The following is a 23403-nucleotide window of genomic DNA, read 5'->3' as shown; positions in this document are numbered from 1 at the left end:
TTTTTTTGTTGTTTGTAAATTTATTTCTATTACAGGGTTCAGGGGTTTATCTGTGTTTGCCTGTACAGTATAGTAACCCCAGCTGTCAGGTAAAGGTTGTACAGTAAAAATTAGAAAACATTTAAAGACCTTTTTCCTCATCAGCATACTGACAAACTTTAATAAATCAGTAACTTGTCCATCAGGATTATTCATCAATAACATTATTGATCAGAGATCAGCTGACCGAGCTGCTTCCTTGGCTAGAGTCAGGATTGGCTGCAGTTGCTCGTCTAACGAGGGGGCATCGGCCTCGTTAGTGATGATCCAGTCAAACTCCACGCTGCTGTCCAACCCGCACTCTGACTCTGCATCATCCACCCCTGAGAGACGAGTTAATGCAAGTAAACACATGCCTTGGGAGACACACAGAATGACAGCTAAGTAGACAGGTAAGTCTCACCTGCTGTGAAGCGCCAGCCTCTCTGTTCGCGTGTTTTTTCTGTACTTTGAACTCTGACGCTTAAAGTCTGTTGAGGAAACTTGGACCAGAACCACTGAAGGTCTGACAGCCGGCGTGCATCACTTACAACCTGACCAATCAGAGAGCACAGAGCATTGGCACCTGGCCAATCAGGATAATGGCAGCCAGATAAAATACGAGTTCGAAACTGAGCTGAGTAAAGTCTAATTCATGTTTAGTGTGGAGGGAGGTGCATGTCCTACTTTCCTCATTGATTTAAAGAGAAAAATGAAGGGTAATGTTTTTATGTTTTCCTGTAATAATTGTATTAATCAAGGAAATGTGTACATTTGTGTTATTCATGACAAAAACTATGTTGGAGAAATTAAAGGTAGACTAAGTTTTTAATAAGCAGAATATTCTTTTAGAAGTGATGGGTTTTAATACATGAGCAGAATACATGTTTGTTTCCTTTTCCATCAAACAAAAACAACAAAGCTGAGCCTTTATTTCAGACCTTTGCTGGACGACCTATCAGCAGAATATGTACCGGTAATCAGCTCGCTTTTTAAGGCCTTTAATGAGAGCAGATCATCTTCTACACAACATTTCAATTTAGACCTGTTTGGGTTAGGCTTAGCTATGAAGCTTATTTTCTGAAATTATCAGCTGGAAAAAAAAAATTAAACAAAAGGATCACTCAGAGAACTGCCTTTTCAATCATGATGCCAAAATATTGTTCTACCAATATTATCACTCTGTGGTTCTATGAAGTGGAGCTGTGAAGTGTGAACATACGGGAAAATGTCTTCCTCAAGCGATGTACTTGCTCATAGTAATTTCAAACACAGTTCCTAACAAATCTTAGTCCTACTTTTCAATCCAGCAGTTTTGTAAGAAGCTGGAGCTGGAACTCCCCAACCCATGTACAGCAGTCTCACCACTGAGAACACTGCACTTTCCTGAAAGTCACTGAATCTCTCTAAGACATAAAGGCTGTGCCTCTCTGTAACCATTCCTTGTCCTTTTCACTCAGCTTCTCTATTCTGGACCATCATCTTGGGAACTCTGTCCTGGTCTTAATCCCACTGGAACAAAACGCATTCTGGTTTGTGTGACATTACTACAAAAATGACAGAAAAACAAAAGGAAAAGGAGAAAAGACAAGATCAGCTGATGATGACATACCCAGATTGGTTGGCTTGCTCCTCTGGTTGCTAGGCGACAGAAGAACCCAGGGTCCTGACATCGCCGGGTTTCTCCCCAGCAAATCATGTCGGCCCGATATTGCTCCTTATACGGACCAGGACCCAGCAGCTGGTCCAGGTTTAGATTGTGTTCCTGCAGGAACAGGAGTAACCACATGTTGTAACCAGGGGGCGTAACCTTGGTAAAATGTTGTATGTGTGTATCAGCAGGTGTAGGTCTCACCTGAGCATACTGTTGTTTGAGGGGCCCCGACAAACGCAGGATGCAGCAAACATCAGGCCCCAAACTGCAGAAAAAACAGGTGACGTAAGTGCGCTTGTAAAATCTCAGTTTTCATTCACATGTAAAATTTTTGCTGTTAAAAGTTTTTGGCTTGTGAGAGTACATTTTTGTTGACAGAAGCAAAATGAGAAAAAGTGAATCTAGGTCAGGTAACAAGACTGAGGCTCTAAAGGTAAACACATGATCTCAGGCAACATGATGTTTACAGAGGCTTCTCAATTTTTGTTAAATTGATTTTTTGCTTTTGTGTTTGAAGTTGGTTCTGTTGCAGAATAATTTAACAATTGACTCTGTTTAAATAAACTATGTTTATTGTGCTCGTCAAAGGAACAAGGAGACTCACAACTTGACGAGAATCAGACTTGTTTTTTTTTAACTCTGCTAAAGCTTGGAGTTTGTGAAACGTTTCTGCTTCTGATCAGATTCATTTGAACACATTTCGTTAGTTGTCATAGCTGAATCACTTTATTCAGCTCCACAAGCTTAACGTGAATGATTCACATTAAAAAACAGTAAAGCACTAACCGCTCCTGGATCAGGTGTGTCACATAATCCTTTCCAGACTTCCGTTTCCCACTGAAAACGAGAACTAGTCTGGGTTCCGAAAGTTGGTCCCCCATCTATCACTAGTTAAACTTGCTAACTAGCCCAGACCAGCTCCGGGTTTCTGAGCTGAGTCAGACGGTCAGACCACGCTGGGCCGGTACCGTAATTGTGCGAACTAACAGGAAGCCTTTAACCATGGACAGACAACTACTCTCGGAGCAATTTCAACAGACACAGAAGTGTCAGTTTAATCAGCAATCGATCCAATTCGGTTAACTCTAAACCCCAAGACAACTGTTTGAGGAGAGAAGTCAAATTATAAAATGAAGCTTTTATCTACAGTGACTATGTTTACGTGCGTTACGACAACACGTGATTATCGTCACTTTGTAGACTGAACCATTCCGAGAAGGTGGGGGTGTTGATCAGAGGCCGAAAATGATTAGATTATATCACATAATAAAAAGGACAGTGAGTGAAAGTTCAAGATTCAACAGGACCATTAAATATTTAGTGATTAAATTAAGACACAAAGACAACACATTTCTATCAAATTATGTGAAAGTATTACAATATTTTTTCCAATAATGTATTGTACACTATTAGATTAGGCCGATTGTGAATGGTAAATTCCCACCTCTTGGGTTGGTATAATCCGGGACAAAGTTCATCAGTACTGAGCAAAATGGCGGCTTTTGTATTGTTTAGGAGAAGTGGAATTTTCAGACCGCATAAGGTGAGAGAGAACAAAACAAATGAAGCAAAAAAAAAACTTCTGTATATATATATATATATCTACACCTAGATGCTACCTGTAGGACTTCACGTCTATTGGTGTCGATGCGTCAACTCGGCCACCATGAGCGGGTCCCCTGGGTTAGGGGTTTATCAACTATTAAAAACTCCATACCTCGCTGAGTTTACAGTCGATTTTTCTGAAGTTCGGTTTGTTTCAAATGTGAAAAATGTATTTATGATACTGGATATTTGGTTAAGTTCAAAATGTCTGTCTAAATCTTCCATCTTTAAATAACAGTTGAAGGGGCTATTTGTCTCTCAGCCCATTCTCGTCAGTCCATGTCTTTGTATAACTTCATTTTTTGGGAGGCTATGAACAAAAACGCATCATAAATGATTGTGTAGTGTTTTGTTGCTAATGTTTCAATTCAGACATACGTTACAGCTAAGTTACGGTCAGTGTCATATATGTCATGAAACTGATTCAGAAACATTGAACACTAACGCACAGAACACTACAAACTATAAAGACATCGCAGATATATATAATTTCAACATATTGATTTTAAATAAATCTATAAAGCAGTTTTCTTAATCTGATAGGTAACCCTAACCCTTAACTTTTATTTTCAAAGTCACTTAACTATTACTAATTTGGCATTTACATTAACATTTAGTCATTTATCAGACGCTTTATCAGCGACTTACAAGTGAGGTACAAAGCAAAACGTTGGTTACGTATTGTAACCCCGGTGCAGCTGTACATATATCCTCCACTGCCATACCTTTGAAAAGGGCTGTGGAGGTGGACATGGCTCTAGTGGAATGAGCACGAACATTACGAGGAGGCTCTTTACCCGCTGACACATAAGCCTGTGTGATAACTTCACACAACCAGTGAGACAACCGTTGTTTGGTCAGAGCTTTCCCTTGGGAATGTTCCCTGTAATGCACAAACAATTGTTGAGTCTGTCTAAAAACAGCTGTGCGCGTCACGTAATGTGACAGTGAACGAACAGGACAGAGACAGTGCGCAGCCAACTCCACCTCACTACGGTGGGGAGGAGGGAAAAACCCCTCGAATGTAACGACTCTGGATTTAAAGGAGGAAGTCAGTATTTTAGGTGTGAATGCCGTATTAGGTCTGAGAATTGCCAAGGTTCCATCTTCCCTCATAACAATGCAGGCAGGGGAGACCGACAGCGCACAAAGATCAGTGGCAATTCCCACTGAGGCATAATATTACGAGTCGGAGGCCGCTGTCTCTGAACACCCTTTAAGAACCGTTTAATCAATGGATGCGCAAAAACAGTTCTCTCTCCAAAACCCTCATGGCAAGATGAAATGGCTGCGGCATATGTTTTAACCGTAGACAGAGCCAGCTCCTGATCTACCAATAACTGAAGAAAAAACAGAATTTGGGGAATGAAGCAGGAAGTGGGATCCATGTCCTTCTCCACACACCATCGCTGAAAAGCCGACCATTTTGCTCCGTATGACGTTGTGGTGGATTGAGCTCTTGCATTCTGAATGGTGCGAATCACTGCAGACGGCAGACCCAGGCTCTCTAAATGTTCTTGTTCAGGGGCCATGCCCACAGGCGCTGACCTATCACTGGGTAGTGGGGGATCGTATAGTCCACCTGTGAGAGTACGTCGCTGCGCCACCGCAGACCGCCAGGGATCGCTCGACAACAGCTGAATCCTTGTGGGAAACCAAGAAGCACTTGTGCGCTCCGGAGCCACCAGAATGACCGACAGACGCTCCCCCTGTACACGTATCAAGAGACGTGGAATCAGAGGAATGGGAGAGAAGGCATAGAGAAGGACTCTGGGCCATGGATGATGAGCAAAAGCATCCACCCCGAGTGGAGGATTGTCGCGTGTGTCCATAGCGAACCACAGCGCGCATTGTGCATTCTCGCGAGACGCGAACATATCCACCTCTGCCGTGCCGAACCTGTTCCACAATTCCAGCGAGATCGTGGGATTGATTTTCCAGTCACTGGGCGGCCGTCCGCCTAGCTTGGTGTGGGACCACAACAGCAGATCTCTGGCTATTTCCAGCAGGCGGGCTGAGCGAACACCGCCCTGTCGATTGATGTAAGCGGCAGCTGTTTTGTTGTCTGTTCTCACCATCACGTGATTGTTCCTCAGCAGAGGAGCAAAATGTTTCAGCACTTTGAGCACTGTGGAGAGCTCCAGACAATTTATGTGGAGAGATGGCGGTCCTCTCCATCTTCCTCCCACAACCTGGGACAGACACATGCCGCCCCAGCCGAACACAGATGCGTCTGTGTACACCGAGATGTGTGATGCAGCTCTGCCCAGGAGAACTCCCTCTGACAACACACGAGGGGTTTTCCAATAATTCAGATCCGACTGAATGGAGGGCGGGACAGACACCATGCGTCTCCTGTGACGGATCGGATCCAAGCGGAGACTGAATCTTACGCATATGAAGAACACCGAGGGGAATCACCACATGACAGGCTCACATTATGCCCAGTAAACACATCACTGACAGAGCTGTCACTACAGAGTGAGGCGAGATGCGCGTGAGGAGAGAAACGAGCGTCTTCCGTCTCGCAGGAGAGCGTGTCGCTGTCATGTTGCATGAATCCAAACACACTCCAAGATAAACAAGAAACTGGGAGGGCAGTGGGGAGCTCTTTGTCCAATTTATGGCAAAACCCAGCAGAGACAGGTGTTCCACGAGCTGCGCTGTGTGAAGCGCTGCAGTTTCTCTGGAAGAAGCCATCAGAAGCAGGTCGTCTAAATAAAACAAGACTCTGATTCGCCTCCTGCGTAATGGTTCCAAGGCTGTTTCCACTACTTGAAGAACGTGGGTGGAGCCAGTGAATAACTGAAAGGCAAACAGTTGTACTGAAACTGAACCCCGTGGAAAGAGAAACGCAGGAATTTCCTGTGTTTTGGAATGATATGCACATGGAAAAAATGCCTCTTTTAGGTCGATTTGACGTGAACCAATCGCCGGGACGAACACATTCCATCGCATGTCTTATGGTGAGCATGTGAAACGGTCACTTTATAATGTGCTTGTTGAACAGGGACAGGTCGAGTATGAGTCTCATGCCGCCCGTCTTTTTTCTCGGAAATTACTCCCTTCTCCTGTAGTTCTGTCAATTCCGTCTGCAGAGCGGCTGTCTCCGCCTGAGACGGCATCACAGTCTCCATCACTTCGTTGAATGGAGGAGGAGGAGAGGAGAACTGGAGAGTGTAACCTTGTTTAATTACACTGTTCATCCACCTGTTTAGAGGAAGCAGACTTCGCCACACCAAGTAACACTCTGAAAGCGGGCGAGCACACTTTTGCGGAGCCTCCGTGAACATGGCTGATAACCAGAGGAGAGCCCTCTCCGCCGCTGAATGACCGCTCGTCGCAGCCCATGGGAGGGCGGAAGCGAAAGGGCTGTGAATCCAGAGAAAACGAGTCGTTGTCTGAATCACGCCAGAGAGAAAAACCCCCGCTAACACGTACAAGAGTGTCAGCGGTGGGGGGGCCATATATAGGAAATTTGTGTGGACGAGACGTCAAGATGTCAGGAGAGAGAGACGTCTCATCCGAGCAGACACCGGTGAGTGAAGGGGCGGAACGCATCGCTGGCACAGAGTGTGTGAGTGCGTTGAAGTGTACCTGTGAGTGGGAAACGTGTGCGTCAACATAACCGGCCGCAAAAAACTTAGTGGAGACAGAAGCGGACTGAATGTCAGGAAACTGCTCTGTGCGGCAGATTCAGCAGAGTGGCACACGCTTCCCGCATCCCGTCATTGCCATCTCTGCTTGCAAGGAGGCTCGGCAGGCGGTTTTGACCAGGCCGACTGGCGAGGGACAGGCCGCCTGGGCGCTGCCGGGACATGCTGAGGATGAGAAGGAGGAGGAGGCGGTGGGAGCGGAGTGGATAGGGACGCCTGCGACAGCTGTGGCTGAAGGGCGTCTCGGTCTGCTGCGGGAGTCTCTGCGATCACGCCAGGAGTCCTGGGGGCGCGGAGGCCGCGTTGATGCACGGCTCCATGATGTGAGTCTCTTCACTCTGTCTGCCTCCTCTGACGCCTTTTGCATGTGAGAAATAGCTTCCTGAAGGAGTGGACCAAACAGCCCATTGGGGCTGGTGGGTCCATCCAAAAGGCCCTTCCTGATCTGTTCCGGGAGCTGAGACATGTGAAGCCACGCTGTAACATGGTCATCCAGGCCATGATGCGGGACTGCACCACCGCTGCGGCTGACAACAAAGTGAGGATGGCTGCCATAGCCTTGCTGATTTCATCTGCTGACTCGGCTGGCAGCACTCCAGGCTGCGCGGCGATGGAGGAAACAGGAGCTGAGCAGGGCGATATTATTGATGGCGGCTGCCGTCTGAGCGGCACACTGGTGTGTGCGGTCGGTGAGTCGGGCGGTGACCTGGTCACGGGAAGATGGCGGAGTAGGCCAATGTCTGACGAAGAAGGTCGCCTTAGGGAGCAGGATGGAGGCTAGACTAGGCTCTAGCGGTGGAACGGCAGGAAAGCCACGTTCCGTCTCCCTGTGAACTCTGGTGAAGGGGTCATAACGAGCCACCAGAGCCTTCAGCTTCCCAGGATTCTGACCGGCCTCCGATAGGAAAGGGCGGAGGGCGGGAAAAGTCGGCCATAGCTGAAGGCGTTTAACCTCCTGCTCACTGCGATAAAAGTCGCCGACCATGTTGCTGGGAGCAGGTGCAGGCGGCTCTGGAGGCAGAGGAATACCCTTCCTGTCAACCGCTCTCTTTATAATCTCAGGGAGGTCCCGGAGAAGAGCACCGCAAGCAGTCAGGTGGCCAGCAGGCGGGAGAGAGGAGAAGGCATGTCGCCGTGCTGGTTGAAGAGTCCTGTCGTCACCAATGTCTTCCACGAGGAAGAGGGGGGAACCAGGAGGGGAGCCAACAATGGAGGAAGCCAAGTCAGGGGACTGTTGTCCTACATGGAGCTCGCCCTCTAGACTGGGGGGGTTCAGGCAGTCGATAGCTTCTCCCATGTGGAAGCTAACTGGCTTAGCCCAGCTGTCGCCTCCGTCGTCCTCCCGGAGCACCGCGAAGGTGTCCACTCGTCGCTGCTTCTCCTCCAGGGGCAGACGTGCACAATAGGGGCACGTGGGCCGAGGAGTGGGGGCTAGCTCGGCATGTTCAGGGCTGAGGCAGATTTCGCAGCGAGCATGGAGGTCGTCGTCTAGGATGAAGGCAGTTTTGCATCCTGGGCACAGCCGGACCCCGCCGGTGGAACGTAGAATACAGCACATCTTCTTATCTTCACAAGGTGACTGCATAGCACGCTGAAGTAAAAAGGGGAGCAGTCCTCAGGTCACGCAGGGCTTTTATACTCTGTGGGCGGACCTGAGTGAGGTAGCCCTGTGCTGCCACAGGGCGCGAAAGAATTCTTCACGACTGCGCATGCGCGCGGGGATAAACCAAATAGCGACAGCTCTTAGAGGGCGAAGCCTATACGAAATAGAATATCAGTACTATAAGTCAAGGACTTAGATACACAAACTATAAAGTGCTCTTGAAAGAGCTGCTTCAATTACATGGAACCACAGAGTGCCAAACATTCCCACCTCCACAGAATACCATAAGAAGGACGACAGGCATCTGAAGACAGCTCTCAAGACCTGTAGATACCGCAAGTAGGCCTTCAACAAGGCAGCGTCCTGTTCCAGAAAAAGAACAACGGAACAGCCGAAGTCCCAGGTTCAACACAAAAACCTGCTCATGCCTTACATGGCTGGGGTTTCAGAGAAGCTGGAAAGGATTTTTACAAAACACAGCATACTTGTCTATTTCAAGCCTGCTAACACTCAGGCAGAGTTGTCCACCCCAAAGGCCAGACTACAAAACACAAGATGAGCAGTATAGTGTATGCGTGCAGTCCAGTGCAGTGAAGAGTGCTTTGAGCAGTACATTAAAGAAACCAAACAGCGACTACACAGGAAGATGGCAAAACTCAGGAGTAGTACTACCTCAGGACCTGAATCAGCTGTGTACCTCAATCTAAAAGACAAAGGACATTTGAGGATAATGTTGTTCACTTATTGCAAATTACAAGTGGTTTGAGAGCCAGTTCACACCTGCACCAAGTTGGACACACCTAACGACCCACTTTAGGAGATAATAGGGTTTGGCAGAGGTGTGACTATAAGATCTTCCCCTTCCATTGTTTCACCTAACAAGCCTATTCAGGCCATGGGTGGAGTAGAACCAAACCTGGGGCATCAATTTCAATTCAATTCAATTTTATTTGTATAGCGCCAATTTACAACAGAAGTTATCTCAAGGCACTTTACAGTGTAAGGTTTAAGACCTTACAGAAAATATTTATACAAAAGATTATAGTGAAAACCCAACAATCCCATTTGAGCAAGCTTTAGGCAACAGTGGAGAGGAAAAACTCCCTTTAGAGGAAGAAACCTCCAGCAGAACCAGGCTCATAGTGGGCGGCCATCTACCTCGACCAGTTGGGGTGAGTGAAAAGAGAAGAGAGAAAAGAACAGCAGGCAATAAAGACAACAACAAGCATCAAGAACATTGGGCAGATGAACTGGATTCTGGAGATGTACAGCTACAGGCCGAGGATACCTGGAGAAAAGTACAGAGAGAGGGAGACAGAGAGGAGGAAACACAACTACAGGAGAGAGAAGACACAAAGTTAATGACATGAAATGGTGGCATTTGCATTGATACAGGAGAAAGGAGAGAGGAGAGGAGCTCAGTTTATCAGTAGAGGTCCCCCAGCAGACTAAGCTATATCAGCATAACTAAGAGATGGTTCAGAGTCACCTGATCCATCTCTAACTATAAGCTTTATAAAAAAGGAAAGTTTTAAGTCTAGTCTTAAATGTAGAGAGGGTGTCTGCCTCCCGAACCTGAACTGGGAGCTGGTTCCACAGGAGAGGGGCTTGGTAGTTAAAGGCTCTGCCTCCCATTCTACATTTGGAAACTCTAGGAACCACAAGTAAACCTGCGGTCTGAGAACGGAGAGTTCTGCTTGAAAGATATGGAACTATGAGGTCTTTAAGATAAGATGGAGCCTGATTATTAAGGGATTTATAAGTGAGGAGAAGAATTTTAAATTCAATTCTGGATTTAACAGGGAGCCAATGGAGAGAAGCTAACGTTGGAGAAATATGATCTCTTGCTAATTCCAGTCAGAACTCTGGCTGCAGCATTTTGGATTAACTGGAGGCTCTTTAATGAGTTATTGGGACAAACTATTAATAATGGATTACAATAGTCCAGTCTGGAAGTAACAAATGCATGGACTAGTTTTTCAGCATCACTTTGGGACAGGATGCTCCTAATTTTAGCAATGTTTCTTAGGTGAAAAAAGGCAGTTCTAGAGATTTCTTTGATGTATGAAGTGAAGGAGATCTTTGATCAGGATAATTTGTGGTCTCTAAGATAAGAAGATAAGATAAGAAAAACCTTTATTAGTCCCACAATGGGGAAATTGCATTTTTACAACAGCTTAAATACTAGAGTGTCAGAAAGACAGTCTGACCAAAGGAGACGAAAGACTAAACTGGCACAGTCCGAGATAAATAGGCTATGAAACCTGACAGTATAAACAGTTCAGTAATAAATAAAATATATACATGTAAGTACAGTATATGTAGCAGTGTGAGTATGTACAGTATATGGATATTACTAGATGGCAGTATTGAAAATGTACATTGTGTAAGTTGGTTTATGATTATTGTCCAGGTGTAATATGAGTATCAGGTGTAATATGAGTATCAGTGTAATATGAGTAACCAACTATCTTTAGACTGAAGAAGCTTCTTGATGAAAAGTGAAACGGTTCAGCCTAACAAGATGGAAGTCTAGTTGCCATGACTCCAGATAACTTCACATGGACGACTGAGAATCTTCACCGACATAGAGCTAATAAGTTTTGCCTGGGATCTTTTGAGGTGATGTGAGGGGGCCACAAGAGAGGGATTGTAGACCAGAATGAGGGAGTTCAGGTAGGCCAGTGCTGTTGAGTTGGCCACTTTGTAGGTAAGAGTCAGGACTTTGAACCTGATGCAGGAGCTACATGAAGCCAGTGCAGAGATCTGGAGAATGATGTGTCCTTTTTGTTTGATCAAAAATGGGACGTGATGCTGCATTTTGGATCATGTGGAGGTTGGTTGGTGTAGCTGGTAACCCCATCAGTAAGACACTGCAGTAGTCGAGCCGAGAGATGACCAGAGCCCACCTCTCTTCTTTGAATCTTTTCATGTATTGTATTCTATAAGGAAGAATTCAATTGATCAATTAATCAGAAAATATGAGCAGAGAGGTTACCAGTCATTACTCTAACAGAATAAAATTTAGGAAACAGCTAAATAATCATATAGTTTTTTAACTGTTGTGGAAGTGAATCTAGCAACTGAAAATTAGATTAGACTAACAAAGGATAAATAATTTAACATATGATGATCAGTGGAGAAGGATCCAGTTTAAAGAGTGAAGAATGAGCTCAATCAAACATTTACTTCATATACTTCTGACAAATTCACCAAAAACAAAAAGCAATATTAACACTCACACTCATTCTGTCACAAGTGAGGTAGTTATCATTAACTTTAACTAATTAGATAATAGTTAATTTGGTCCATTACTGTAGTTTCACTGTAGTAGTTGTTTGTTTGATGTATTTTTATGTTTTCTGATGCTTTCCTTGTTTAACTTTGATTTGATCTTTAGTAATTATTTAACTTTTAGGAAGTCATTATGATTTTACCTTAATTTGTTTAAACCCAACAGTTCCTTTGATTGGCTGCTCAGGTCCATGTTCCTGAGGGTTCTGATTAATCTCTTCTGTGTTTTAGTCATGGTTCCACAGCTCCTCGGTTCAGTCCAGTTCTCCTCCTTCTCAGTCAAGGTTCTTCCTTCCAACTGAAGGCGTCATGCTGCCGATTGGAGCTTTCAACAACAAAGTGGCCTTCATCACTGGAGGGGGGACGGGTCTGGGCCGAGCCATGACCAACACCTTGTCACAGCTGGGGGCCCAGTGTGTCATTGCCAGCAGGTAAGAAGTCACATGACAGATCCACTACCTCGATCACGGTAACTGGGGTTCTTCAATCCCTGAGTTGATGGTCCAAAAATTCGACATTTTGCTCAGTCATTACATTTACATTTAGTTATTTGTCAGATGCTTTTATCCAAAGCGACTTACAAGTGAGATACAAAGCAAGCAAAATATCTGAGCCAAGGAGAAGAACTATAAAGTAAAGTACTCTTGGAAAAGCTGCTTAAGTTACATGGGGCAAAAGTGCATAATTTGTTTTTCTTTTCTGTGTAGCGAGAGATTCAGAAGAGTTCTGTTTTTAGTAAGTTTTTGAAAATTGACAGACAGCCGAGCGTCCACCATTGTGAAACTACTGAGCTGAAAAGGTTATTCTGGGATATTTAGAGATAAGGTGTAGGTAAGAGTCAGGGCTTGCTGACGCAGCAGGTGCAGGAAGCATGTGCAGAGATCTGAAGAGTGGTGTAACATGTCCTTTTTGTCTAATCAATCAGCATAGCAATGATAGGACAAAACATATGACTGAATAATAGAACATAGGGATGTAGTATAGATGGAAAAGAGTTGAAGGCCCAAAAACTGATCCCTGTGGCACGCCAGTGGAGATGCAGTGAGAGTTAGAAACCTGCCCCTGCCTAGAGACCTTGAAGGTACAACCAGACAAGCAGGCCTTAAGCCAGCTTAATAACAAGCTTTTTACATTCAGTTCTTTCGGTCCTCTTACACACAGAACCTAAATTCATGTATGATCCACTGAGAATTAGATGAGAAGACACAAAAATAGCTGAGACAGACTTTGTTCCCAATCCACAAACTGCATGTGACAAATAAACGCTGACTTGCTGTTTGTATTTGAGCAGAAAGTTGGATGTTCTGCAGCAGGCAGCTAAAGAAATCAGCAGCCAGACTGGAAACAAGGTGATAAACCAGAACCAGAACTGACCTGAACTTGTTTGTTCTGGTGTGACCTAGTCTGACTCACTTCTCTGTCTCTTTGTCCTCAGGTCCATGCTGTTCAGTGTGATATCAGAGACCCTGAGGCGGTTTCTTGCTGTGTTGACCAGATGGAGACTCTGACTGGACTTCCTGATGTAATAACACATGCATTTTATCAAACATAACGCATCTATAGCTGTAGAGGAGATTTGCTTTATTTATATTACACAGTAATTTATTTCTGATAATGATGCTATGGACAGCACCATTAAATCCAATTGTGAGGATATCACAGAGATGTGCTTGGCCTTCTTTTTAAATGAAGAAGGCGGCATGTACACACGCTGCGGTTTCTCTTTCTCCCAACAGTATGGTGTTTTCCTTGTCTTATGAAGCTTTCAGTATGTGTTTTAGTACGTTCATTGTGTTTATCTCTCCCAAAGATCACATACAGTTGTGAGTTTCTGCTCAACATTGAAAGAACCACATTTATAGAATTAAACTATGCGCTCACCAGAGAACTAGGGAACGGCGGTCTGCTCCAGAGGCTTACCAATCACCGACTCCCACTCCTGCATTTTGCCCGTAGTGGAGGTGCCACAAGCAGTGTGAGAGACAGCAGAAGAGGAATAAGCGTGGAGGTATCCAGGCTAGGCTAGCGGCTAGCCCACATAAACTGACAATCCCCTCCATCATACTGGCTAACAAAGGCTCTTGGGGCAATAAACAAATGCATTTACCTCTGAGGACTGTGGAAGATTCCTGTGTTTTTGAGTTCACAGAAGTATGACTCAACAACATCCAGGACTGCACCATTCAACTTCACTGGCTAACATGCTACAGAGTGGACAGAGCTCTCGTAGAGGGAGGTAGGAACTGCGGCAGCCGGCTCTGTGCGTACGTCAATGATGCCTGGTGCCTGTTGTGGTCTGCAAACAATGCTAAGCCCTGGTGGATTTCTGATTGTCAAGTGCCAGCTGTTCTATTTACCAAGGGAATATTCAGCCATACTGCTCGTTGCTGTCTATACCACCCCTAGCTCAAACAACAACAGAAGCAAGGCACTAAATGAACTATATCAGCCCATCTGTGAGCAGCAGACAGCCTCCCCAAAAGTTTTTTTTCTCGACAGAGGATTCCAACAATGCTGACCCAAAGAGCATGTTACTGAGTCAAGCTGTGGGCCCCATGTGCATCAAAGCCACCACCATTATTCCAGTCCCAAAGAGGTCGTCACCCTCCTGTCAGTTGTCACGTCACGGCTTAGTCAGTTGGGTTGCGTAGCCAGAAAGGCAGTCAGTGTGAGGTATGCTAATCTACTCTTTCTATTTTTAATTTAATTTAATTTAATTAACACCAAATTGCACCTGGCATGCGCCGTGGTGGGGAGAGCCAAGTGAGACCAATTAATTCACCCAATTTTAAAACATACTCTTAATCTCGTGGTTGCTGTTTATATACCCTTCTCATTGTGAGGATTGGCTACAATGTCGTCACTTTTTAAAAATGTCCTCAGCCTAATGTTAAAAAATTCATGCTGCTCCTCACAATGATAGCCATACAAGTGCGCGTGCACGCACGCACACACACACGAACGACTCACTAGCTCAGGGGGTAACACAGTTGCCTACGAACCCCAGGGTGAGTGGTTTGATTCCCGGTTCCTCCTGGCTACTTGCTGAGGTGTCCTTGGACAAGACACCGAAGTGTAGCGCTGACATACTGTCTAGCAGCTGTCCACCCACAATTTCCCCAAGGGGATCAATCACACACACACACACACACACAGATTCTGAACTCAGCAGCTGCACCAGTCAGTTTTTATGCAGATTTCGCTTTCTGCACACCACTTTATAAATAAGCCCACATTTTTTTGTATATGTGAATAATATACACTGCTCAAAAAATGAAGGGAACACTAAAATAGCACAACCTAGATCTGACTGAATGAAATATTCTTATTAAATACTTACTTACTTAAATAGTGTTGTTTTCATAGTTGAATGTGCTAACAGCAAAATCACACAAAAATTATCAACGTAAATCAAATTTATTAAGCCATGAAGGTCTGGATTTGGAATCACACTCAAAATTGAAGTGGAAAAACACACTACAGGCTGATCCAACTTTGATGTAATGTCCTTAAAACAAGTTAAAATGAGCCTCAGTAGTGTGAGTGGCCTCCACGTGCCTGTATGACCTCCCTACAGCGCCTGGGCATGCTCCTGATGAGGTGACAGATGGTCTCCTGAGGCATCTCCTCCCAGACTTGGACGGAAGCATCCGCCAACTCCTGGACAGTCTGTGGTGCAACGTGGCGTTGGTGGATATAGCGAGACATGATGTCCCAGATGTGCTCAATTGGATTCAGGTCTGGGGAACGGGCGGGCCAGTTCATAGCACCAATGCCTTCGTCTTGCAGGAACTGCCGACACACTCCAGCCACATGAGGTCTAGCATCGTCTTGCCTTACGAGGAACTCAAGGCCAACCGCACCAGCATATGATCTCACAAGGGGTCTGAGGATCTCATCTCGGTTCCTAATGGCAGTCAGGCTACCTCTAGTGAGCCCATAGAGGGCTGTGCGGCCCTCCAAAGAAAGGCCACCCCACACTATTACTGACCCACTGCCACAGTGGTCATGCTGGAAGATGTTACAGGCAGCAGAATGTTCTCCATGGCGTCCACCTGTGGACGTCTGGCCCTCATATCACCCTCATGGAGTCTGTTTCTGACCGTTTGAGCAGTAACATGCACATTTGTGGCCGGCTGAAGGTCATTTTGCAGGGCTCTGGCAGTGCTCCTCCTGTTCCTCCTTGCACAAAGGCGGAGGTAGCGGTCCTGCTGATGGGTTGTTGCTCTCCTACGGCCTCCTCCACGTCTCCTGATGTACTGGCCTGTCTCCTTGTAGCGCCTCCATGCTCTGGACACTACTCTGATAGACACAGCAAACCTTCTTGCCACACCTCGCATTGATGTGCCATCCTGGATGAGCTGCACTACCTGAGCCACTTGTGTGGGTTGCAGACTCCGTCTCATGCTACCACTAGAGTGAAAGCACCACTAGCATTCAAAAGTGACCAAAACAGCAGCCAGAAAGCATAGGAACTGAGAAGTGGACCTGGTCTTATTGAGGGTGTCTTGCTAATTGCCTATAATTTCTATTCCATTTGCATAATAGCATGTGAAATTGATTGTCAATCAGTGTTGCTTCCTAAGTGGGCAGTTTGATTACTCAGAAGTGTGATTGACTTGGAGTTACATTGTGTTGTTTAAGTGTTCCCTTTATTTTTTTGAGCAGTGTATATGATTTTTACCTATTTTGTCTATAGCATAATAGTGTCTTTTGTGGAATAACATTGATAGCAAAGGATTGTTGGCAACAACAAGTTCCTCCAACCTTTGATAAGTCATACAAAAGTTAGAAAAATTAATTTAGAATTTGGACCAGAGTTACAGAACTTAGAGGAAACAAACAACAAGCTCTTGCTGTCGTTATATTTTGCCAATACTGCCGTGGAGTGTCAATGTGCTCTTGACAAACTTCAAGCATGCAGCAATGTTCTTTTTAATAAGCAATGGCTTCCTTCGTGGTGTCCTGCCATAGACACCCTATTTGTTCAATGTTTTACCTACTGTAGAGTCACGGTCACAGATGTTAGCCAGTTCCAATGATGCCTTTAAATCTTTTGCTGTCACTCAGGGTTATTTCTTTACTTCATTAATGAATGTTTGTTGTGCTCTTGCTCCTGTGCTAAAGTGTCTCCATTTGTGGATTGTTTAACAGTAGACTGGTGAATTTGTCTTTGACATCACTTTGTAGCCCTTTCCAGCTTTATGTAAATCAACAATTCTTGATTGTAGATCCTCTGATAGGTCCTTTGAAGATCATATCACATGTTGTGACAAATGAATGCAGAAAACCATGAAATGTCTGCAAATGCAATTTCAATTCTCTGTATGTACTCTGCATGTGGTACAATTGAGAAATTTGACTTTGACTTCTTGGATTATGCAGTGCATATTAAGGAAAACAGAAGCCTCAACATTGAAGTTTACAGGAAATCCACACATACAGATCAGTATTTACTCTTTGACTTTCTTCATCCTCTGAAACAGAAACTTGGAGTGATCAGAACCCTAAACCACTGGGCAGAGAGCATTCCTACTAGGACAGAGGGAAAGGGGAAAAAACAAACACATTAAAGAGGCACTTGTGGCTATCCTAACTGGGCTTTTGTCAGGAAAAGACCTAATAGGGTCACTGCCACAACAAACTGGGAAGAAGACAATTCCTTCCTTATGATGAGAGAGTGTCTGAAAAGCTCAGGAGGATCTTCAAGAAACACAGCATCTCTACATCTCAAACCAAGCAACACTCAACACAGAAACTGGGCCACCCCAAGGACTAAACACCCAGACACAAACGGAGCAATCTATTATCTGCAGTTCAATGCATTTAAGAATGTACAGATTTGTACATAGGAGAAACAACAGCTTCACAAACTCGCAGCACAACCCAGGAGATCCAGCTCCTCAGCACAGGACTCAGCAGACCAACTGTATCTGAAAGACCAGATCAACGACTTTTGAAGACAGTAATGTTTATATTCAGGACAGAAGAAACAACTGGTTCAAACAAGGTGTGAAGGAAGAAGTTTAATGAAGGATTAAATAACCCTCGTTAAACACAGGAGGTGGTCTCAGACAGAATCTATCACAAACTTACAATCCAGGTCTTTTATCACTAAGCAGGTGGAAAAACAGTAGACCATCTAACAAGTCAGTGACTCCACATGGTTTATAATCCATCAGTGAGAATCAAAGGTTCTAGATGAAAGGAGAAGAGAGTCTGTGACTTCACATTCTCTAACAAAATTATGTACACCAAGTTGTTTAATTCCCTATTATATCTGTGTGATATCACAGTACCTGTGTTATCTGATTGGTGCAGGTGATCATCAACAATGCAGCAGGAAACTTTGTGTGTCCATCAGCGCATCTGTCGCCAAATGCCTGGAAGAGCATCACTGACATAGTCCTGAATGGTACTGCTTTCGTTACTCTGGAGCTGGGCAAGAGACTGATCCAGAACCAGAAAGGTCAGAGGCATTCTCACCCTAGTTCATATTTCAGACGGTGATCAAACTGATCAGGTTCTAGTTTTGTGGTGTTGGTTTAATGTTTCATGTTTTATCTCTTGTCCAGGTGCTTCCTTCTTGGCCATCACTACCATCTATGCTGAGTCTGGTTCTGGTTTTGTGGTCCCGAGTGCATCTGCGAAGGCTGGGGTTGAGGCCCTGTACAAGTCAGTTTGACCTTTACAAAAGATGTGTTGCTAAAAGGGTTAAATTCTCAATGTCCAGGACTCGTTGAGTGGTTGCTGTGGTAACAGTGTTGTTTTGGTGGGTCAGGTCTCTGGCTGGAGAGTGGGGGCGCTATGGTCATAGGTTTAACATCATCCAGCCTGGTCCAATCAAAACCAAGGTACCATTCACCTAAACACAGCTGATTGCTTTGGTCTACACTAGAGCTCAAAAGTTTGGGATCACTTAGACATTTTTTTTCTTTTCCAAGGAAACACACATAAAAATTAGTCAGAATAGGAAATATAGCAAAAGAACAGGACATGCTAACATTGTCAGAGGTAGAAATAATGATTTTGATGGAAACACAATTACAGTGGCAGACATCCTTAGACATTCTAGCTGTACAAATCTCCTATTTCACCACCTCCAAAGCACCCAGACCATCACACTGCCTCCATCATGTTTGACTGAAGGTATTAACCACTGTTCTAGCATCTTTTCATTTGTCCTGCATCTCACAAATGTTCTTGTGTTTGAGCCAAAGACCTCAAACTTGGACTCATCTGACACCTTCTTCCAGTCTTCCAGCATCAAATGTCTGTGCTCTTTTGCCCATGTCAGTCTTTTCTTTTTATTGGCCAGTCTGAGATACATCTTTTTCCAGCATCCTGAAGTCACAAATGGTCTTCACTGTTCATGCTGACACTTGGGTTTGTCTATCTATCGATTTAGTGCATCTGTCAGTTGAGGACTTGTGAGGCATTGTCCTAAACTCCACACTCTCAGATATTTGTCTTCTCGCACAGTTGTGCATTGGGGCCTCCCACTCCTTTTTCTATCCCTGTTAGAGCCAGTTTGTGCTGCTTTCTGAAAGTAGTAGTTAACGGCATGATTACACATTCTTAGTTTCCTCACAGTTTCTAGCATCGAGTAGCCTTCCTCTCTCAAGACAACAATACACTGACAGGTCTCTAATGATAGTTCTGTCTTCCTGGCTGTTGGTACCTATTGGAACCTGTAAACAAACCACAGCTGATGTTCAGGTACTGAAGTAACCTATTGAATGCCATGCTCCCTTGTTTGCTCCATTAGTACAAGTGTTCTCAGCTGTGCAACACCATTACAAAAGGGTTTTCTCATAATCAATTAGCCTTAACAAATGATTAACTTGAATTGTTGTTAGCTGTGCAACATTCCTAATAATAGATGACTTTTAAAAAAAGATATACATTTTTGCATAGAGGCCGGATTAGTCTGAATTGCATGAATTTGCTCTTCTTTGGAAAACAAATACATTTGTAAGTGATTCTTTTGAGCGGTAGTGTATGTGTATTTGGTTGTTGTTGTCATTTACTTTGTGAGTTCAGGGGGCATTCAGCCGCCTAGACCCAACAGGAGAGTTTGAGAAACTGATGATTAATCGGATGCCAGTGGGTCGACTTGGAAAACCAGCAGAGATCGCAAACCTGGCAGCGTACTTGAGCAGTGACTTTGCCACCTGGATGTCTGGAGCTGTGAGTCTACACTGTTCCTGAATCAGAGTTTAGACTGATTCAGTGAGTCACTGAAGTTTACAGCGACATTCATAGACCAGAGCCAAGAATGATCAGAATTTAGGGTTTTGGTGGTGATTGCTACCTGTTTGGTTGTTTTCAGGTGATTCGGTTTGATGGGGGAGAGTACGTGTTCATGGCAGGAGAGTTTAACCATCTGCAAGATGTGAGTGTGTCACTGAAGTCCTCTGAACCCCAAATAAACACGGGACGTGTAAGATAATAACACTGATATTGACACTTATTATCTCAGACTTTCTGCCTCACTGGTGGATACATGTGTAAAATAGTTATGTAATAAATTGTTATCTTGAGAGTCTGTACTGTGCTCTGGTTGTTAGTTTGACACAAACTGGCAAAAGGGCCTAATTAACACATTTGCTTTTGAATGTTTGTTTACTTGATGTCTGACAGATGTTAACGGCCAACTTAAGTTGTCTGTGAACATCAATGGTAATTTTTCTTTCTGTGTGGGTTTTACCTTAAAACTCACAGCTGTGCAACAGTTTTTAGAGCGAAGTGTTCAGGGACTTCAAGTAGTAAAAGTAGTTTGTTCCATCTGGGAAGATTTAGTGGGATCCCACAAATGTATCCTTCATGCTATTTTTTTTCCTACTTGCCGCCCCCCCGATGCATCTGTCGAGTGTTTTTAAGGATGAAAGGGCAACATGCATTTTCTTTTTAAAACTGTTGTTAGGTGCAATACTTTAGGTAATGTACTTGTAAACAAAACTAAACATAATTTTGTCATTTTAATAGAAGTGAAATAAATGAATGAGAAGAGATGATAGTGAAATACAAACACATCATTCTTAGTGATAATGAGTGTACTGATTACTGGTAATGGCTGATTAGAATAACCCACATTATTCCACCATAAACACATTAGACTTTAGAAAACATTTATTGAGCTTCAGGTAGAATATTTACTCACATCAAGCCCTACCCTTTACTAATATTTTGTATGTGTCAGAACCACAGATAATGAAAATAAAATATTATTTAATGTGACCATGTTTAGATGTGATTGTGTTCCAGGTGAGTCCTGATCAGTGGAAGATGATGGAGGCGAAGATCAGAAGCACTAAAGGATCCTAAAAACACCAATCAGATCATTCTGTGTGCATCAGCTCGGAGACGTGATAATGTCGTCTTGGTGTTAAGAAGTGATGACAGATTCTAAAGGGGTTGGCAGAGTTTTGCTATTTTGCTATTAATTGATATGCTCCGTGTGAACAAAATCTTAAGGTTAGAGAATAAAACATTGAAGTTTAATGTTTAAACTGTATTTTTGTTTTTCCTTGTAAAATAATGTCAAATGTCATGGAAGGCGGGTGGTTAATACCTTCTCTCTTTCTTCCCCTGTTTCCTTGTCTGCTTCTGTTTTACACAGTCTCACTGTGAAGAAACTAATGAATTCATTAAAAAAAAACTTTAAACAAATGTAAATATTTATGTTCATTCCAGATCTATTCAACAAACATGAATAACAAATGATACATTTGTAGGAAAGATCAAATAATAGAGATGAAGATCTGTGTTACATAAAGACCATGTAATTTAAGCCTGTACGTACAGAGAGCTGCTTCAGCATTTACTATTTCATAATTATTATATTATTATTAGATTCTGTACAATGTGCATCTGTGAAGTAGCTAAAGCGGTTAGGTACATGTGGAGGAGAAAAAGGAAATAAGAAAAAGTATAATGTCCCTCTGAACTGTAGTGGAGTGGAAATAAAATGGTAATGGTCTAGTCAAGTACCAGTACCTCAAAATTGTACTTAACTGCAATACTTAAATGTACTTAGTTACTAGTGTTAGGGTTAACGGAATTAAAAACATCCCTGTGAAGGACCATAAAGTGGTCCAAAATAGGATTGTACACAGTCCTCTACCCTATTTCAGTCCACAAACCTATTGTTCATCGAGTCCCTCGGGGAATTTAATACTCAATCTATTAATCCCTTGTGTGTCAGCTAATTTAAGCTTCTTTATGGACTACAGCTCATTGGTCAATTTTAGGGGTAAGGATAAGAAGTTGGGTGAATGGATTGGTCTCACTTGGCTCTCCCTGCCCCGGCATACACCAAGTGCAGTTTTGCTGAAGAGAGTCAACGGCAAAGCATGGGCAACATGAGCATGTCATTCTTGTTCCTTGGCACATACCTGTTACCCCCTACAAGCTCCTGGTAGTTAATATTGGTCAGGTTTAGTATAGTTGATCAGACCCTGAGACAGCTGTATAAAGAAGGTTAGGTTTAGGCCCAGTTAAGCAGAATCCACCTTTAGGTTTAGATCATAGGTCATATTCATTGTTGGCTATATATTGCAGGTTTATCCTTTGTAGAATCCGTTTTAGGTTATTTGGGGAAAAACATCCAATTCATGTTTTAGGCCTCAAAACTTCACCAACTGGAGCTGGTGTTGAAGACAATTCCAAATGAATTCCAGCATACGATTGGGTTAGGTAAAAAACTGTGTTAAGGTTAAAATATTCAATTCAATTCAGTTTTATTTGTATAGCGCCAATTCACAACAGAAGTTATCTCAAGGCACTTTACAGTGTTTAAGGTTTAAGACCTTACAGAGTATAATTATACAAAAAATGACACAGAAAACCCAACAATCCCATTTGAGCAAGCTTTAGGCAGCAGTGGAGAGGAAAAACTCCCTTTAGAGGAAGAAACCTCCAGCAGAACCAGGATCAGGGTGGGCGGCCATCTGCCTCGACCAGTTGGGGTGAGTGGAAAGAGGAGAGAAAAAAGAACAGCGGGCAATAAGACAACAACAAGCAGCAAGAACATTGGGCAGGTGAACTGGATTCTGGAGATGCACAGCTCCAGGCCGAGGATACCTGCAGAAAAGTACAGAGAGAGGGAGACAGAGAGGAGGAAACACAACTACAGGAGAGAGAAGACACAAAATAGACACGAGGACACATAAAAAAAAACTTCCAAGTTAAAGAATTATAAAACAGTGGGGAACAGTTAAATATTGACTTTATTAAATGTCAAAATAACTTAATAAAACCATTATTCTGTTTTAGAGGCTGGTCAGAAATGAGAATTCTAAATTCCTGTTATCGGTAGAATTAGACGGACTCCAATTATCCTAGTAATTTCAGAAGGAAAATATACAGTGTATATATATAAATAAACTAAAATTGAAGAAGTATTAATAAATATAAGTGATGGATCCTCAATAGGTGCTAAAATCATGCAATAAAACCCAGCTAAAATATCTTACAGCTAAAGTGTAAATTCAAGCAAAATGCAGGATTTTTATGCATCACGTCACATTTCATCAAGTAAATATCATGCAATAATAAATTAATCCTGGAGT

General features: G+C 43.6%; 2 protein-coding genes across 3 annotated transcripts; one reads left to right on the top strand and one right to left on the bottom strand.

The window, feature by feature from the left end:
* Window positions 1-45: 45 nt before the first annotated feature.
* Window positions 46-2839, bottom strand: LOC113169493 (phosphomevalonate kinase-like). Its single transcript, XM_026370927.1, has 5 exons — window positions 2459-2839; window positions 1874-1937; window positions 1631-1783; window positions 443-572; window positions 46-362 (listed from the first exon to the last, which is right to left on the bottom strand). Exons 1-5 carry the CDS (start codon window positions 2551-2553, stop codon window positions 211-213), a joined length of 594 nt encoding a protein of 197 aa, XP_026226712.1. The 5' UTR covers window positions 2554-2839; the 3' UTR covers window positions 46-210.
* A 289-nt stretch (window positions 2840-3128) lies between these two features.
* On the top strand, window positions 3129-21342 carry LOC113169490 (2,4-dienoyl-CoA reductase, mitochondrial-like). 2 transcript variants are annotated; one of them, XM_026370924.1, is made up of 10 exons: window positions 3129-3215; window positions 12062-12261; window positions 13122-13179; window positions 13266-13352; window positions 18152-18299; window positions 18406-18505; window positions 18612-18684; window positions 19874-20020; window positions 20163-20225; window positions 21098-21342. In XM_026370924.1, exons 1-10 carry the CDS (start codon window positions 3165-3167, stop codon window positions 21155-21157), a joined length of 987 nt encoding a protein of 328 aa, XP_026226709.1. In that variant the 5' UTR covers window positions 3129-3164; the 3' UTR covers window positions 21158-21342. The 2 variants fall into 2 exon arrangements, with proteins under 2 accessions (XP_026226709.1, XP_026226710.1); XM_026370925.1 differs by lacking the exon at window positions 21098-21342 and having other exon boundaries at window positions 19874-20062; window positions 20163-20231.
* The last annotated feature ends 2061 nt before the right edge of the window (window positions 21343-23403 follow it).

This window comes from Anabas testudineus, chromosome 16 (assembly GCF_900324465.2).
Source record: "Anabas testudineus chromosome 16, fAnaTes1.2, whole genome shotgun sequence".
Lineage (NCBI taxonomy): Eukaryota > Metazoa > Chordata > Actinopteri > Anabantiformes > Anabantidae > Anabas > Anabas testudineus.
This window is presented reverse-complemented; position numbering and strand designations above follow the sequence as displayed.